Source organism: Mustelus asterias, chromosome 9 (genome assembly GCF_964213995.1).
Source record: "Mustelus asterias chromosome 9, sMusAst1.hap1.1, whole genome shotgun sequence".
Classification (NCBI taxonomy): Eukaryota; Metazoa; Chordata; class Chondrichthyes; order Carcharhiniformes; family Triakidae; genus Mustelus; species Mustelus asterias.
Window position 1 is genome coordinate 39,645,965 of NC_135809.1, and position 17,439 is coordinate 39,663,403.

The 17,439-nt window shown below is 39.9% G+C and overlaps 1 protein-coding gene across 1 annotated transcript in view; it reads right to left on the bottom strand.

Annotated features, from left to right (window-relative positions):
* Positions 1–3,429: 3,429 nt before the first annotated feature.
* The window catches only part of LOC144498638 (voltage-dependent L-type calcium channel subunit alpha-1C-like), a 1,025,631-nt gene continuing 1,011,621 nt past the window's right edge, over positions 3,430–17,439 (bottom strand). The window contains exons 46-47 of the mRNA XM_078220060.1: positions 7,606–7,926; positions 3,430–3,771 (exon numbers count right to left, since the gene is read on the bottom strand). Of these exons, the coding sequence (XP_078076186.1) occupies positions 3,478–3,771; positions 7,606–7,926 (615 nt within the window). The 3' untranslated portion in view covers positions 3,430–3,477. The remainder of the gene's footprint in view (positions 3,772–7,605; positions 7,927–17,439) is intronic.

Genomic DNA, 17,439 nt, shown 5'->3' on the forward strand with positions numbered 1-17,439 from the left:
TGATGCCAAAATGATGAAAATTATGCTCAGCACTTCAAATATTTTTTCTTCCTATAAATATTAACAGCCCCTTGTAGTTTTTACATCCCTAGCAACAAACTGCAGATGGCAGGCTGGGGTACTGCATGAAATGTTAAATTCTCAAACATGTATGTTAAGGAAAACACTGCTTCATATACAAACATGGATAATATGTTACAAGTAAAGAAAAATACTTTACTCACTGAAGTGGAAACCAGTTTTAACCAAGGCAGTAGCCTCACAGACACTTAACAACTTTTGATAGTATGGGGTGCACTCAACTCTGAATCCAAATGGGACAATGAAAAGTTAAAATTTGAAAGAGCTTGCAAAATACAAATACAACTCTCCTTTCTTTGATGACGTTTGATCTTACTGCAGCTATTTACTTATTCATTTCCCTTTTTCAAACTCATACATGAAGGTTCCTTCTTAAAAATGTTTCACAGTACATTCAAAATAAGTGATTAAACTTTGAAAGTTTTTCATCATAATGTATTAAATGACCTTTAAAACATCAAATAATGGACGTTAAATCTCCTGGAATATTTCTGTTACTATCTTAATCTTAGTTACATAGTTTTCATGCTTTGTATAATCAAGTGGTACATCTTTTGAGCTTTAGGGAAATATTTTCTAACAAGTCTATAATTTTTGCAGGCCACTATTATCTCTAATTGTTTACTGGCGGTCCTTCTGACTTAGTGTTTATTCAGATTATGTATGTTGGACATAATTTATTTTCTCCCATACCGTAAAACAAACATTAATTAGGTCAAATGAGGATGATTGTTGCACAGGATCATGCTCATAAATAGAAGAGAGAGTGATTATATGACTTATAATTATACTTTATGGAAAAAATTGTTGCATATGTAAATCCATTTTTACACACTTGATTATAATGCTTTTGAGTGTAAAGTATATACTACACAGCTTTACCAAGAGAAAGCTCAGATATGAGTCACTGAAAACAGTACTTTAAATTAATAATTAAAATGTACAATTTAGGTCTGAAAAGCACACCTAATCTTGCCTCTATCAGTATGAATGCATGTTCCAAATTTATGATGTCAACTTTTCCACACCTCTCATTTCTTACTCAAGTATTTGATCTAATAATATGTGGGTAAACATGGTCAGATAATATTGTTTTGGAAGTCAAATTGCAAGTAGGTTTTTAAAAACTGTACAATCTTCAAGAAGAAGTTCACTGTCAATCATTTTATCTGTGACATCGTTCTCAATTTTTGTGCTGTCTGGAACACTAATTGAGATCTGCAGTTTTTGTTTTCACCACCAAGAGATGCTATTGCTTAATTTCCCTGCAGTGTATTTTGAATGGGGTGACACCACTTTGGCTGACTATTGATCTACAGATGCTTTATGTAAAATTTGTCACGGAGTTTCGGAGAAATAATAAAAATATCTTTTCTTACCAGTGAATGATCCTTTATGGGAGAAGTAAATATAAATCTGTATAAAACAAGCTAACTAATGTGACATTAATTTCCCAGAAAGTATCGTAAGTATCCAGCTGATGGTAATCATTTTGTTTTGTTTCGGTTGTACTCTACAAGCTTGATTTCTCCAGAAAACATAGCTTCATGGTAGAGAACCTAGCAATTTGTTGAAATTTACAATTTAAAGAAAAAGCTGAGATTCCATTTTAAATATAGGCACAAGAACAGGAAATTGCAACTTGAAAGGGTCAGGGAAAAATAAAGATAAGTTGAATATGTAAATATTTATTGCAACTCCTTGCAGAAAACTTTCATGTGCTAAGAGATTGCAAGTCAGGGTAGAAACAAAAAGCGAAAAATATTCCTACAATAACAGTGAACACAAGATATGCAAAATCAGTATATGTTAAATGTGTAAAGATGTTGCACCATCATAACTACAATATATACTTCATTCAGACTTGGAAAGCATTTAAAAGTTAGCATATTTGATTAGTTTAATGATTTCCATGCATCAAATATACACCAGTGTATTCAACAAATTAATTGGAAAGGAACTGCTTGGCACAATATTTGCTTTTTTTTGTCTTTTTTCAAATACTAAAACTGAACTGAATTCAAGTATTACAGGTTCTCAAACAAAAGCAAATACAAGAATCCATCATACTGAATAGATATAGATATATATTTCATACATACAGAAATATAAATGTATATCTATATTTACTCAGTTTATACACATACATACTTCTACATAATCTTCGATTTAAAGTTAATTCCTTTATTTTGATTACAGTCACGCTTTATTGCATTGTTTTTGCATATCTTGTGGAACACAAGAGGATGGGATTTTGGTGCAAGACCAGTTATCAACTTTTGTTACTTTAATAAATTTTCCACTGTCTAACTCATTGTAGATCCAAATCTGCCAAAGATCCACTATATAATCATTCAAATAAATGTAAAATTATTTCAAAATGTCATGTGGGTTCTGAGCAGACAATGGATAAATGGTGCATGTTACACGCAGAATCTTGATACTAAAATCCGTTAAGCTACCAATTTAAATAAAATATTATTCTCTAAACTGTAAATATTTTTATTATGGGATGTATGCAGCAAGAACACTGAGCGATTCCACTTAATTAAGAACTTCTCTCTGAAATATAAAATATCTTGGTACCATAAAAAACAAGGATCAGACAATAATGAAATAAAAGAAACATAGAACGTGGCTGGTCAAAAATTGCTATAACACGAACAAGCACATCCAAATAAGAAATGGCCCTGCTTTCAGAATGCAATCCCAGTAGAAATAATTGGGATGAACAGTACACCAAATAGCTCATAGATTAACTATAAGCACTCTTACAAAGACCATCTTACTGACACATTCTCCATCATTAAAAGCTGAAGCAGGGATGGCTAAATGCATCTGTGAATTGATCATATTTCCTCTTTCCTTTTCCACAGAGCATCCATCTCTTAACTTCTTCAGAGTGTAAGATTCAATGAATTTTACTTTCTGAGGTATTCTATAATAGGAGGGACAAATCCTTCATAAGATATATTTTGTGTGCATACATGTATTGTGTGTCCTCATTTTCATTTCTTTCTTTTAAAAACCAAAGCTGATTTAGTTGCTGTTTGAACAGCCATTCAGCTAAACAGACAACTTCTGTTAGATACCCAGCTTCTCCAAGGTCCCTCCTATACTCTTGAACCTTGACAATGTCTTAGCATATTTGAGATATTGGATAGTATCTCTGCTGCAGGTTCAAAGGTCATGCCACTTTGCTACCTGAAGTCATGATTTTTATAATAATTTTAATTTTTTAAAAAAAGCATTCAGAGCTACAATTGCTCAACTCAACTCCCAATTCACAACAGCAAATGAAGAAAACAGCTGTTCTGGTTACTTCATGTCACAAGAACAGTGAGGCACTTCTGAAACAAACTCATTTAAGCAAATAATAAAAATTATCATCTGTCACTACAGGGTGCTTACATAAATCATCTCATCTGCAAATTCCTCTTTGCTTTTTTCACAGTCCTGCTCCTCTTCTGTGCAATCTTGCACAGTATCATGTTGCTGGTAGTCTCTGCAGTTTACAAAGGGTAACAGATTTCCATTTGGGCTAGCCTTAGTGTTTCCATTGAGCAGGTTGTCTGCTGCATTTTCCATCTCCTCGATTGTCATATCACAGGCATCAGCAATTTCCTGGGCTGTTGCCGCAACAAATTTTGGGTCTTGTGCATATCGACCAAGCCCCTCTGAGATCAGAACCTTTTAGGCAGATAAAAAAATGGATGTTACTACAAAAGACGATCACATTGGCCATAGTAAATAAGAATATCTTCTGATGTATTGAACTATGTAATCTATGTTGTGGATCCTCTTTAACAAAAAGACATATAGTGCACAGTGCACTGAGGTACTATATAACAGAACAATTGAACGGCCTTCCCCCGCTATTTGCTGTGTAATATTTCCTAAAATTGCTGTGCAGGTGTCAAGAAGGATGTAAAGTATTGTTTAAGGGATCAAAAGGGAAAAGAAATGGTGAATAGATCTACGATTTTGCTCATCTCCAGAGCACTTATTCAAAGGCTCAGAAAATGTCTACACTTATTGGGCTGAGTTTAATGGGGTTAATGTTGTTAAAAAATACTTTGTTGTAGTTTTGAAAAGCAAGAGCTGTGATAAAGTTGGCAAAGCAATCTATATTACAGATATGGCTTGAATTTACCAGACATGAAATTCTAGCATTATGGAAGCCTAGTGCACTTTTGCTGTAACACTAGCTGCTTCAGGCACTATGCCCTATGGCCTGCCACGTTTAAGTAGAATGCTCTCACAAGTGTCCCCAGCTTGTGTTGAAAGCCTCAGGAGTGCATTCTTCATGTCACATACCCCTCATGACTGATTTGATGCCAGAATGCCTAATTTGGACCATACAAGTCCGGACAACAAATGTGCAAATTACTCCACAAGCAGCAGGCACTGAACTCCAATTTACACCCTTCAGCAGCATTATTTAAAGGTTTAGGCAACCGGTGCAGGTAGAGTAATTTTGAAGAACTGCTGCTCTTGATAAATGTCTGCAAGTTCTCTGGAGTGTTTTTGGAGCTGTTGCCATGAAGTCAAATATTGTCGTGATCTCACAAGGAGGGCTATGGAACAGGTAACCTGTCCACACAAAGGCTGCAATCGGCAAGGTGGCAAGGGAGCAATGTCTTTGGGTCTGCAACAGGACAAAGTTGCAGCAGAGGGTCTGGAGAGAGCAAACTCTGTATGATGCCCTCTGCCAACTTAGAGCTGGACGTTTCTGTTTCTTTACAGTGACAGCAGGCTGTTTGACATGTCAGCCAGTGGACCCAGTCTGCAGGTCCAACATTGCTTTCCTGTGGTATTGGTAGGAAACAAGGGTGGGATAGAAAGAGAATGGATTTAAACCTACCATGGCAGTCAGTACTGTAGTTGCTATTTCATAAAACAATTGCTGTATCACTGATGGAGCAGGAGGGGGAGACAGCTGGAACTTGGGTAAGAGTGCCCTAGTTTTGCTGATGTTGTTCTGAAGACTCTCGAGGAGGCGTGAGGGAGGTCATTTTTCGTAGTGGATGGTAGGGGAAGACCACCCTCCCAGACAATGCATTTAGTAGCATAAGAGGTTGATGGTGTGGTGGGTAGGAGTTGTTATGTGAAGACACATTCATTAACCTTGAACACTGTATGAGAACAATCTTGGTTGAGATGGGACGGAAAATAAATACATAGCTATTCTGTAAATATTACAAACTCGTGGCAAAATTTCTTGGCCCTTCCCGCTGGTGGGATCTTCCAGTGTTCCCCAGCAATGGAAAGTGCAAAGCATGCAAAACACCGTAGACATCGGTGGGACTGGAAGATTCTGCCGCCGGCCAATGGTGGGCTGCCTCCACCGCTGAAAATACCCCATGGGAAGGCCAGAAAATCCTGCTTGCTATCTCGAAATAATGTGCTAATGCCCCTTGCCCTTTCCTACAGCTGCACAAAATTTCTTTACAATTCTAAGGAAGAATTTTGCCCCAGAGACACTGTGGGGGTGATTTTACCATCACATTGTGCGATATTTTTTCATATTTTTTGGGGGGGCCTGAAAACTTGCTCAAAAAATGGATCTGAAACTCTCCCAGTTTCAATTCCGCCCAGCACTTAGAAAAAAAATAGTAAAATTGCCCCCTGTGGATGGAATTGTTTCTGATATCGGTAAAGTCCGATGTTGGGCGGGAAATGTGGTGTTGAGCCCGCCGACGGCAATGGTAGTTTTTACTACCATATTTGCAGCACTTAGAGAAAAATATTGGCAAACACAGGTTCCATGCTGTATCGCTGGTGGGTGGCCTCTGACTTACCCGCCCTGCTATCACCTCAGCGCTTCAATGATCTGGGCACCATATTTAAAGTACTCTTCTGTAAAGCAAGCACACTTTAGAGTTCACTGGTAAGTGATGGCTGCCAATCCCAGGAAACATTCTGCACCCAGGTTAAACCTCTGCCATCCGCTCACCCGCTGCACCTCCCCCATTCACCCACTGCTCCGCCTCCCCACTGAAGGCACAGAACTGCATAGTGAGTGCTGTGCCAACTTGAGTGCACCCACTTTGAGCTCTCTTTGGAATTCTGCCCACCAGGTGCTTGCCTTTTGAAACCAGTTATACACTGTGCCATTCTGAGACCACGTTGCTGAAGATGCATTATTTGACGTGGGGTTATGATTCTGGCGTATAGGCCTGATAATGATATGTTAATGTATTACAATGAGATTCCTGATGTTGAAAGGTGGGAAATGCCACTGACAGGGGAGGTGACGATCGTACCCTGCATTTCTGTTGATGGGAAATGTGATTAAAGTCTTCTCGCAATATTTTCCGCTTCTGCTGCCAAACACTCACAATGCAACTGGGTGTGAAAAATCTTGACCTGTTTCTCCAAGAATAAAAGGAATTCCCCCCCGCTCCAAATTTAAGTGTTGTGGGAAAACATGCCACCACTTTTAAAAGGAGGAAATTAAAAATCAAAAACAGCTTTCTGTTTACGGATGGGCAGTGAGAGGAGAAATCAGGGCTGTTTAAATTAACCCCCTTTGTGTCCATAACAGAAACAATAGACTTTTTTTGGCACTACTGTCTGGTCCTTGGTGGCAGTCACTGACAAATGACCTCCCTGACTTCCTACTCCTTTTTTGGGGTGGTCCTTGTGGGCCTCTTGTCCTATGCAGAACCATGGCACTTTTACTCCTGACAACCTCCACCATTAATTCCTCTAATGCTGCAGCCATCACCCTGGAATCCTCTGCCCTTGTGTTCCATTTTCCATGTTTTATATTGTAACAGTATTTTCCAGAGCTGCTTCCCTCAAAGAGCAACTGGCTACCTTTTAAGAACAGAAGTCTGGCTGCACCACATGCTATTAACAAAAAGCTGTTCAGCTCTGTGCTGAGCACAGAGGACTCAGCAGCGCAAAGAGGCTGCAGTGTGAAGCACACATTCAGCCTTAGGTGACAATCATGTAAAGAGGTGGGGGCCCCAAATTTCCATGCTGTTCACTTCCAAAGGAACTGACATTGGCAAATCACAGCCCCCCACACCTGAAAACCAGGGAAAAACAACTTTTAGCTCAGCATCTCTATAAATTGGTTCAGGATCTCCATGGCTTACAACTGGTAGATTGCTTACACTTTCAGCAGGGCAGTCTTGCTCTACATGGATGGCATGTGTCAATGTTAAAAGTATTTTAATGTGCATTCAACTCATGCTACAAATGAACTGTAAATGCTTGATGCTCTCAACAAGTGTGAAAGAAAAATTATTATTCCCAAAATAGACATTGGCCAGAATTCTCTGGCTGTTCACGCTGGCGGGACTCCTGGCTTCAATGGGAATTTTCATTGGTAGTGGAAGGACCAGAGGATCCTAGAAAAATGCTGAGGGGAGGCCAGAGATATCATGCATCAAGTATAAATTAAGTCACTTATACACATACAAAAGAAATAATAAGATGAATGGTAAATTCTCTAATACCTCTGCTGTCAACACAACAACAAAGATAAATATTCAACACTAATTGTTCACTTACCGCCCCTACTAAACTACCAGCACTGCCATGAAACTCAGTTCCTTTTTCCTTGAAGGGATAGGGCACGGTCAGAGAGACTGGCCTGGCCTTTTTGATATTTCCATTTGAGTTGTCAGAGTTCCAGGAGCTACGGTTTACTGATGGAAGGCTGCTGTTTAGTTTCTCATAGGATTCAATGCCATCCAGAAAAAATGTTGGAATATGCTGCTGCAACCTCCTTCTACTACATGGAGTTGCTGGAGGTGTGGCACATAGTCTGGAAAATTGTGTTGGAGAATAGCTTCTCCTCAGCAATGGATTTAGTCCTGCAACAGCCAATGCCTGTATGGTGAAAAAGGACATGTTGAGAGACAAATACAGACACATTACGATAATTAATTAAAAAAAGTTATTCAACAAGTTATCAAACAATTAACTTTTGATAGTGCTATTTGTAGCAACCATTTTTTTACAAGTTTTATAACCATTGAATATATTGGACACAAAAGACAGTGCATCATCACTTGCAATTTTGAAGAATGAGGATACCAATCAGAGATCAGACCAATATGATGGAATCTCTTTTTTACTTGCAAAATAATGCATTCGGAAGATAATTTTCACCAGAAACATAATGGTTATCCTCCAGGATAAAAGCACAAAATGCTAGAAAAACTCAGCAGGTGGAATTTTAGCTTGCCACAGGAATCGGAGCAGGTGAGGGGCGAACCATGGAAAGGTCCATTGACCTCGGGTGAAATTTTATGGTTTTGGGATTTGGTAAAATCCCGCCCTGTAAGTCTGGCAGCATCTGTGGAAAGAGAAGCGGAACTAATGTTTCGAGCCCCGTAGACTCTTTTTCAGAGCTGAAGGGAGGTAGAAATGTGATGGATTTTATACTGTTGAATCGGTTACCCTCGAGGCTTTCATTAGTGCTGGATGATCTTTATCATCTACATTGGAACAATCACACTTCCTTTAGTGCCTTCCCTGAACCATGGTCCCCAAACCATGGTGTCTTTTAATTCTTAGTATGCCATTATTACGTTTGAAGGCAAATATCTGAATCTGAGTCTTTTTCCTTTTATTTTTTTCCAACTTCTTACTTTAAACCTAGCTCAAGAAGTGGTGTGGGAAGAAGTGATTTAAATTCATGGGGTACTAGCACAATAATAATGAAAGAGAAAGCTAATCTGTTGGGAAGGGTTCCACTTAAAGATGCCTCAGATCTGTTCCCTGACAATCCTATAACTAGGGCTGTGGATAGGGCTTTAAAGTAAAAGGTGTGGGATGGTGAGCAAGTGAAGGGGGATTTTGAAATCTAAAAATAAAAATAAAGGTAATAAAACGGTGTACTGATTTGGGTAAAGATAAACAAGGGAGTCATGAAGGGACAGAGAGAGTTTGACGATAAGAGGGTATCAGCAAATGAGGTCCGTGTAAAGAATAGTGGTTAAAGTCTCTTTAAATTGAAGTTTCTTTGATAAATGTTCGAAGTAGTTGTAATAAGATCAAAATAAACTAATGGAACAAATATGGATAAATGATTTAGATCTAATAGATCAGATTGTGGTCGGTGCAGACTCGATGGGCCGAATGGCCTCCTTCTGCACTGTAGGGTTTCTATGATTTCTATGATTAATCACCATTACAGAGACATGGGGCCTGATTTGCCTTCCAAGGTCAGGAAATAAACAATAGCTATATTATTGATGGAGCAGGAGAGGGAGAGGGCTGTAACCTATGTAAGAGTACCCTTAGTTTTCCTGATGTTGACCTGCAGATTCTCCTGGAGGCAATGAAAGATGTCCTTTATCTATGGTGTATGGTAGGGGGAAAGCCACCTTCTCGGACAAAACAGGTCTGAATCAAGTTGGCGGAGAACAACGGTAGTTGGAATGTGGTCAGAATGAGTTGGGTTTAATAAAGAAAAAGATTCAATGACCTTCTTCACTCTGGCAAAGTGAGTGGAATGTAAGATCCTTATGGTAGGCATCTGAGTATTTAATCTCCAGAAGCAACACCAGCTAAGGAGCCCAAGATTGAATGTTGCTCCGGAACATAGGGGAACTGTGTGCATGCAGGGCACTTAGCCCTCATTAAGGCCCAGAGCCAAAGTACTGTTGAGGACCTGTCAACACAGTTATAGGCAGTTACTCATGTCAAAAAGTGATTACATTAGTCATAGACCTTACGAAATTGCCAAAAAACCACTCAGCGCAAGGGCAATTAAGGATGGACGATAAATGCTGGCCCAGCCAAGGATCATTCTCATGATCTCTTCTACTGCATTTCAAACATTACAGTGTAATGATAAGTTCTTCTGTCAAAATCAGGCCAAGAGCTGCCAGAAGGCACCTCAGGATAGGTGCACCCTCCACAGACTTAGATAAAGTCACCTTGGGTAGGTTCTCTCATGGGGTTGGATAGGGTGGCACTGGGTGAAGAGGACATCGCTGTGGTATAAAGTAGGTCTCACTGTAGGAGTAATGTGGGATTGAATATAGTACAGCCCATGCAGTGATGTAAGGCATATGTAGTGTTGAGCAGAGACTGGTAATGACCTAAACATGGAGATAGCCCTTAGCCTGAACTCTTCATTGTAATACTGTAAATAGTTCTACCTGTTAATAAAGACTTACAGTTCACTTATTGAAGACTACAAAGATTTATTTAAGATACACCGTGCTGTAACTAACACCCTCCCAATACAGTGGCAGCTGTGTTCAAAACCCTTTAACTGTGCTAAAATGTTGAAACAAGCCGAGATGCTGGAAGACCAAGAAAAACTTCAGCAAAAATTCTGACTTGAGAAAAACTCCCAACAGAAGCTGAAGGTGCAGAAGAAATTCACCAGAAAACACTCCAGAGAAACGGCCTGGAAACTCAAGGCAGAGACTTTTACTGTAGCAGAAGACTTCACTGAATTTTCCTTGCAAGTCCATCTTCAGAGTGTAGAATTCACACAGCCTGTAAAGGTGAGCTAAATCTTTTAAAGTTCCAGGCTGGAGCTAGTCCTGAGAACTCTTTTCCTAATTCAGTGTCAGAGGTGCCATTGCAGGAAAATCCACTGCTAAAACACAATTCCCCAGGCAGAGCCCTAATACATGGCCTCCGAACTAATAAGATCAGAAAAATAATTAATCATTTAAATCCCTCGGGAACATAGCAACTGTCCAGCTCAGGAAAACGTCAAGCATAACTTTAAATTTGCATGTTTTATTACTCACTCTAATACACTGTGGAACAAAATAACTCAGGACACAGTTGATGTGGCAACCATTGCTAAGAGTCTTCTTGCCAAAACAGGCAAGCGTGGGAAATTCCCTTATCTCTTAGTCAATGATGACGCCATCTTAAAAGACTGTAAGCCCCTAAGGTTGCACATACAATTTAAAAATTCTTAATGTAGATCACAATTCAACAATTCCAACTCAATCTGGACTAACCCAAGGCCCAGACCAGTCACAAGATTTGGGACTTTGTTTGGAAAACTTCCTGACATACAGCATTGCTTCAGACTTAAAGAAAAAGTCTGTAGACCTACAAGGTAAAGAGGATCTAACCCCAGGCAAGTTAATCTGGATAGCTAGCCTGTCTGAACTCCATGAACTGCATTGGGCAACCTTAAGGACAGAGAATAAAACATGGGGCAGAAGCCATCCCTCAGTTTAGTTCAATATAAAAGCAAATTACTGCGGATGGTGGAATCTGAAACCAAAACAGAAAATACTGGAAAATCTCAGCAGTCTGATAGCATGTGTGGAGAAAGACCAGAGCTAACATTTCGAGTCTGGATGAATCTTTGTCAGAGCCTCTTCTGGCTAGCTCATCAGGCGTCAATGACATGAAGACAATCCAAGTTCGAGAAAGCAATTCCCGAACTGGCCAGCAGAGTGACCATGCCAGCACTGCGGTGTGAAGCGTATTCACAGCAGAGAACATTTTCCTGCAAGTACAGCCCAATGCTTCCACTGTCACAGGATAGGACACTACAGCAAGCTGTTCAAGTCAAACTCCAAAAAGACATCAAAGGCCAAAAATAATCCAAGAGGTCAAGACTGAAAATCAGGAGAGACACAGCCATGCGTCTTGGGTGAGGTCAAGGAATGTGATTTCTCACTTGGGAATCCAGACATTTTTGTCAATAGCCATCTAAATTTAAAATTAGATTCAAGTGCCAGCATGACAGTCCTGTTGGACAAGGAACTATGGATCAAAGACCTCTGGCTTTGAATGACATGCACTTCACTTAACTCTGATTTATAGTCATTGGCATGATCCTGGAATCACTGAGGTACAGCGGGAAATAGATCTTTGAGCTGTTGCGCATCATCCATAAAGAGCCTTTCTTTCTCCTGAGCAGGGATACCTGTGTAGCATGGATCTCATCCAGATGGCAGAGGATGTCAAGACAATCACTGTCATTTGCAAACTAGAACTGCACGGTGTCAAGTACTGAAACGCTAGAGTATTCAGATTCAGACTTCAGATCTGAACTCTCCTCTCTTTTCAGAGCAGCTTTGCCCATTCACATTGCAGGTTCCAGAAAACCCCCGATGGTCAGACCACGAGATAATCATAAAGCCTCCAGTGGAAGTGGTAAGAGAGTGATTAGCAGTCCGGGAAGCGTCTACTTCCAACTATGATGATAGTACAGCTTTTTGACACAACAACCACCATGTACACCAGTGGTTCCCAAAGGGTGCGGCGCGCCACACTGGTGCGGCGAGAGAGAATGGCAAGTGTGGCGGGAAGATTCAAGGACAATCAAAGAAACATTTAAACATGGATAGATATTTTTCCAAAGTGAGATCAAGAGCATCAAGTGATGCTGAGGACGATCCGAGTCCATGTTGTGATCCAGAATCGCCGTTCGAACAGAATGCTGAAGAAGAGTCGTTTAATTCTACACCAGTAGCAGGCCCAAGCAAACCTCCAAAAAAGAAAGTTTGTCGACAATATATGGATAGCGATCTGAGTCTCGGTTTCACATGGACTGGAGATGAAAACGTACCTCGGCCTATGTGTTTGAACTGTGGTGAGAAGCTTTCCAATTCCAATATGGTTCCAAACAAGATGAAAAGACATCTGTTGTCAAAACATGGAAATCTGGCAAACAAGGATGTTCAATATTTTGAAAGACTTTTGGAACAGCAGAAATGCCAACGATCATATTTCGAAAAACGAATGACAGTCTCAGATAAGATGCAGATTGTATCTTACCAAGTGGCTGAATTGATTGCTCAACAGACAAAACCACATACAATAGCTGAAAAATTGATTCAGCCTGCCTGCAGCTTGATTGTGAAAACTTTGTTTGGCGATGATACTGAGCGAGAAGTTACGAAAATTCCTTTGCTGAAAATACAATTCACAGAAGAATAGTTGATATGTCAGCTAATATTGAGAAGCGTGTTTCCGAAAGTATGAAGAATTCTAAATTTGCCATTCAAGTTGATGAATCGACCAACATTAGTGGAAAAGCACAGTTGCTTGTCTATATCAGATTCATTCACAATGACGAAATAATCACACAGTTTCTATTTTGCAAGGAATTTGAAAAACATACCAGAGGACAAGATATTTTCCAAACCTTGTATTGGGCGGGGATCCTGGATTCAGGATTCAATCCTGGACCGGGGAGCGGCGCGGGCTTGGAGGGCCGAAGGGCCTGTTCCTGTGCTGTATTGTTCTTTGTTCTTTGTTGTCTGAGTATTTGGAAAAAGTTGAGATTTCATGGGATTCTTGTATTGGAATTTGTACGGATGGAGTGCCATGTATGATAGGGAATGTGAGAGGCTTGGCGGCACTCATCAAACAGAAAAATCCAGATGTAATATCAACTCACTGTTTTTTACACAGAGAGGCATTAATCACCAAGACTTTTGTAGCTGATTTGAAGTTGGTTCTCGATCAGACTGTGCGCATTGTGAACTTCATCAAAGCAAAACCACTAAAGGCGTGGTTATTTGCTCAACTCTGCAAAGACATGGAATCAAAACATCAATGCCTAATTCTGCACTCGGAGGTTCGCTGGATGTCCCGCGGAAAAGTTTTAAATCGGGTGTTGGAACTGAAGAACGAATTAAGAGAATTTTTGGAATAAGAAGAGAACCCATTGTACCACCAACTGGATGACAATGACTGGTGTGCAAAGTTGGCATATTTGGCCGATATGTTTTCCCGTTTGAATGTGCTCAATGCCAGTATGCAAGGCCGCGATGACAATATCCTCACAACTACAGACAAACTAACTGCATTCAAAAAAAATCTTCAGCTCTGGCTCGGAAGAGCGATGCAACATAACCTCGAAATGTTCCCACTCCAAAGATTTGCGGGTTAGGTTGATTGGCCGTGCTAAAATTGCCCCTTAAGTGTCCTGGAATGCGTAGATTAGAGGGATTAGCGGGTAAAATATGTAGGGATATGGGGGTAGGGCCTAGGTGGGATTGTGGTCGGTGCAGACTTGATGGGCCGAATGGCCTCTTTCTGTACTGTAGGGTTTCTATGATTTCTTCTATGATTCCTAGTAAAAAGTTTTAAAACGAGCAATGAATTGTACGGTCTCATACAGGAACATCTTGCAACACTGGTAGAAAAGATTGATCATTACTTCCCATTGTTGTCTACAGAAAAATTCGACTGGGTTAGAGATCCCTTTGCGAATTCCAGCTGTTCAGGTCTGACATAGGAGGAGGAAATGGCCTGCATTTCGAGTGATCGCACCTTGAAAATGAAACACGGGAGTATGCCACTGGACTCTTTTTGGATATACAACCAGAAACAGTATCCACGCATTTCTTCAAGAGCATTAGCTATTCTTCTACAGTTCTCCACGACATATTGTTGTGAACAGGGATTTTCAGCTCTGACAAATATCAAAGACCAGAAAAAAGAAAGGCTTCTTTGTGTTGATGAGGAGATGAGAATTTGTTTGTCTCAAATTAGACCTAATATAAATGAGATTACCCAACAAAAACAAGCTCACACCTCTCATTGAGTTTGTATACTTACTTAAGGTTACATATGTAAGAGGCTCGTCTATAAGTATATTTTGGGAATGAATCATGTTTTTATGTAGCTGCATTGTTTTATACTTTCTGGATGTCCCATGATCATATTATAAAGTAGTTGTGTTCTATGTTATGAATCAAGCACTGCGAGGAGTTGTTTTTTTTTGAATGTATTTCTGTTCAATAAAAAATTCGGTGTGGCGCGAGCAAATTTTTATTCCGAAAGTACGGCCCAGTGAAAAAAGTTTGGGAACCACTGATGTACACAATGCAGCTTCTAGCCAGCATGTCACAGTCACAATGGATGCTGGATTCCGATAGCAGTCTCCCACCATCAATAGTAAAAACAGGGGTGAACTTATCATGAAATTTTCTTCTCACTACAGGAATGTTCTTCTTCAGCCACAGAAGGCATTGATAAAGCTAATACATGGAAAGGAAAGAAATAAGCATGATGCTTGTCCACCCTGTAAGAAACCATTCAGCAATGACTGATCAACACAACAGTTGAACCGACCAAGTATGGTTCAACATAAAGAAATGTGGAAGAAAAGAATAAAATCACACCTAAATGCCAGTCTAACCTCCAAGTCAACAGGAAGAACTAGGAACAGCAGTGTCTACCACTCCTCTAACATAATGGAAAACAATATCTGGAAGGGTTATAAGGCCTCCGGATCACCTGAACCTGTAACTTTAAGGAAGTTGAAGGGAGAAATGGGAATGTTGAAATAATGCTAATAGGGTAATAACAATAATGTAGCAATAACAATAATATGCTAATAACAATGTAAATGTATGAGACTGGGAAGTAAATGAGTACAATTTCATATATGTTGGATAAAGAATTTGGAGGAGGTGTAGTATAAGCGTGTTATGTATTTGTATTAATTCTTATTAGCTTCATTAAGCTCTGTTGTATTAATGTATTCAAGTATTTACTGGAAGTGATGTCACTCGTCACTAGCGCAAGAAACAGAGAGAAGCAGCCATGTAAGAGAGCACACACTATAAATAAAGCTCCATTGTTTTTAACCCTGTGTGCTTTCTGTAGTTATTCTCCAATATGCAACATAAAAACTGGCAACCAGGGTGATTAACGGTGCTTGCTAGCCACCTGGGAAGAAGAAATTGGCGAGAAAAAGTCAGAAAAAGAAAGGTTAGAAAAGAAGCTTTTTGCATATGCTCTGGACCTAATGGGCAAGGTGGATATGAATAATGATATTCTGCAGCAGTTATAGAGCTGGCTGTGCTAAATAAGAGGCTGAAGCTCGGGTTGTTGCCTTGCGTGAAAGAAAAATCATGGTAGCTGCTGGAAGTGTGTTGCGAAGTGTACATACAGGAAACTTCCATTTGTAAGAAAAATGGTGGGAGCTTTCAGCGTTGTGGAACCTTTGATCAAAATATGGAGCGATGGAGCTCCTATACTGAGCATTTTGACTATCTTGCGCAGGAAAGCAAAATAACTGAAGATATTGTGGTGTCCACTTTCCCGAGTGTGATGGGGGAAAAACGTTTAATCACCTCTGTAGTTTAGTGCAACCTGAGAAGCCAGGCAATAACATGTATGAGCACATCATAGATATTTTGTTAGCACATTTTTTGCTGAAACTTTGATGATTGCAGAGTGCTTTAGATTATACAAAAGAAACAAAGAGGGGGAGTCAATCGTACAATTCGTGGCTGTGCTTAAAAAACTTGCAGAATATTGTGAATTTGGAGATGTGCTGAATGACACAATTTGGGACAGGTTTGTTTGTTGTCTGCAAAGTGAAGCAATATAGAAACAAAGGAAGCTCAGCAATTGAGTCTGAGTACTCGAATACACAAAATGGCTGCTGAATTGACATCAAATAATTTTGATATTTGTACATGTTATCAAACAAAATGCTTGAAGACAACATCTGTACCATATGGTATTAGGCTCAAGGTGTAAGCTGAGTTGGAATGGCTTGTGAAGATGGGAGTTTTGGAACCTGTCAGCATTAGTGAATGGGTCATGCTAATAGTTTCAGTTATCAAGAAGGGTGGATCAGTAAGGATTTGTGTCTTCAAGGTCATCATAAATCCAGTGTTATGTACAGTAAAGGATCCGTTAGCTCACATTGAAGAGTTGTTTGTGGGATGAATGTGGACAAGAAATCAGAGGAACTTCTGACAATCATGACACACAAAGGCTTGTTTGCATACCAAAGATTGCTGTTTGGTATCACCTCTGTCCTACATTATTTCAAAGGCCAATGGATCAGATCCTGAATGGACTGAGTAGAGTCCAATGCTTTCTGGATGACATCCTAGTCATTGGAAGAGATAAAGAGCAACATCTTCAGAATCTGGATGCCACTGACCAGAGATTGGGAGACTATGGTTTGAGAATCCATAAGGACAAGTGTGAGTTCTTCCAATCCTCCGTTGAGTATTTGAGACATGCGATCGACGCCGCAGGTCTTCACAAATCTTCTTTAAAGGTTAAGGCGATCACAGAAGTGCCTGCACCTCAAAATGTTAACCAGTTACATTCCTTCCTGAGATTGTTGAGCTATTATGGAAGATTTGTTGCAAACTTGGAAACTATTCTGAAAGTGCACTAATCCAGAAGATTGGAGCTGTCAGTACATTCAGGGTGTCTTCGATGGGGGCTCAGGATGATCATTCTGCCAACATTGAAGAGCGTTAGAGAAGTTACATGAAGGCCATTGCGGATTTGGACACATAAAGGAAATAGTGAGGAATTATTTCTGGTGGCCTGGACTAGATGTGGTAATCAAAAAGAAAGCCAGAGCATGTTCTTCTTGTGTGAAGGTAAGGAACTTGCCACCCTTAGATCCGCTGCATCCAT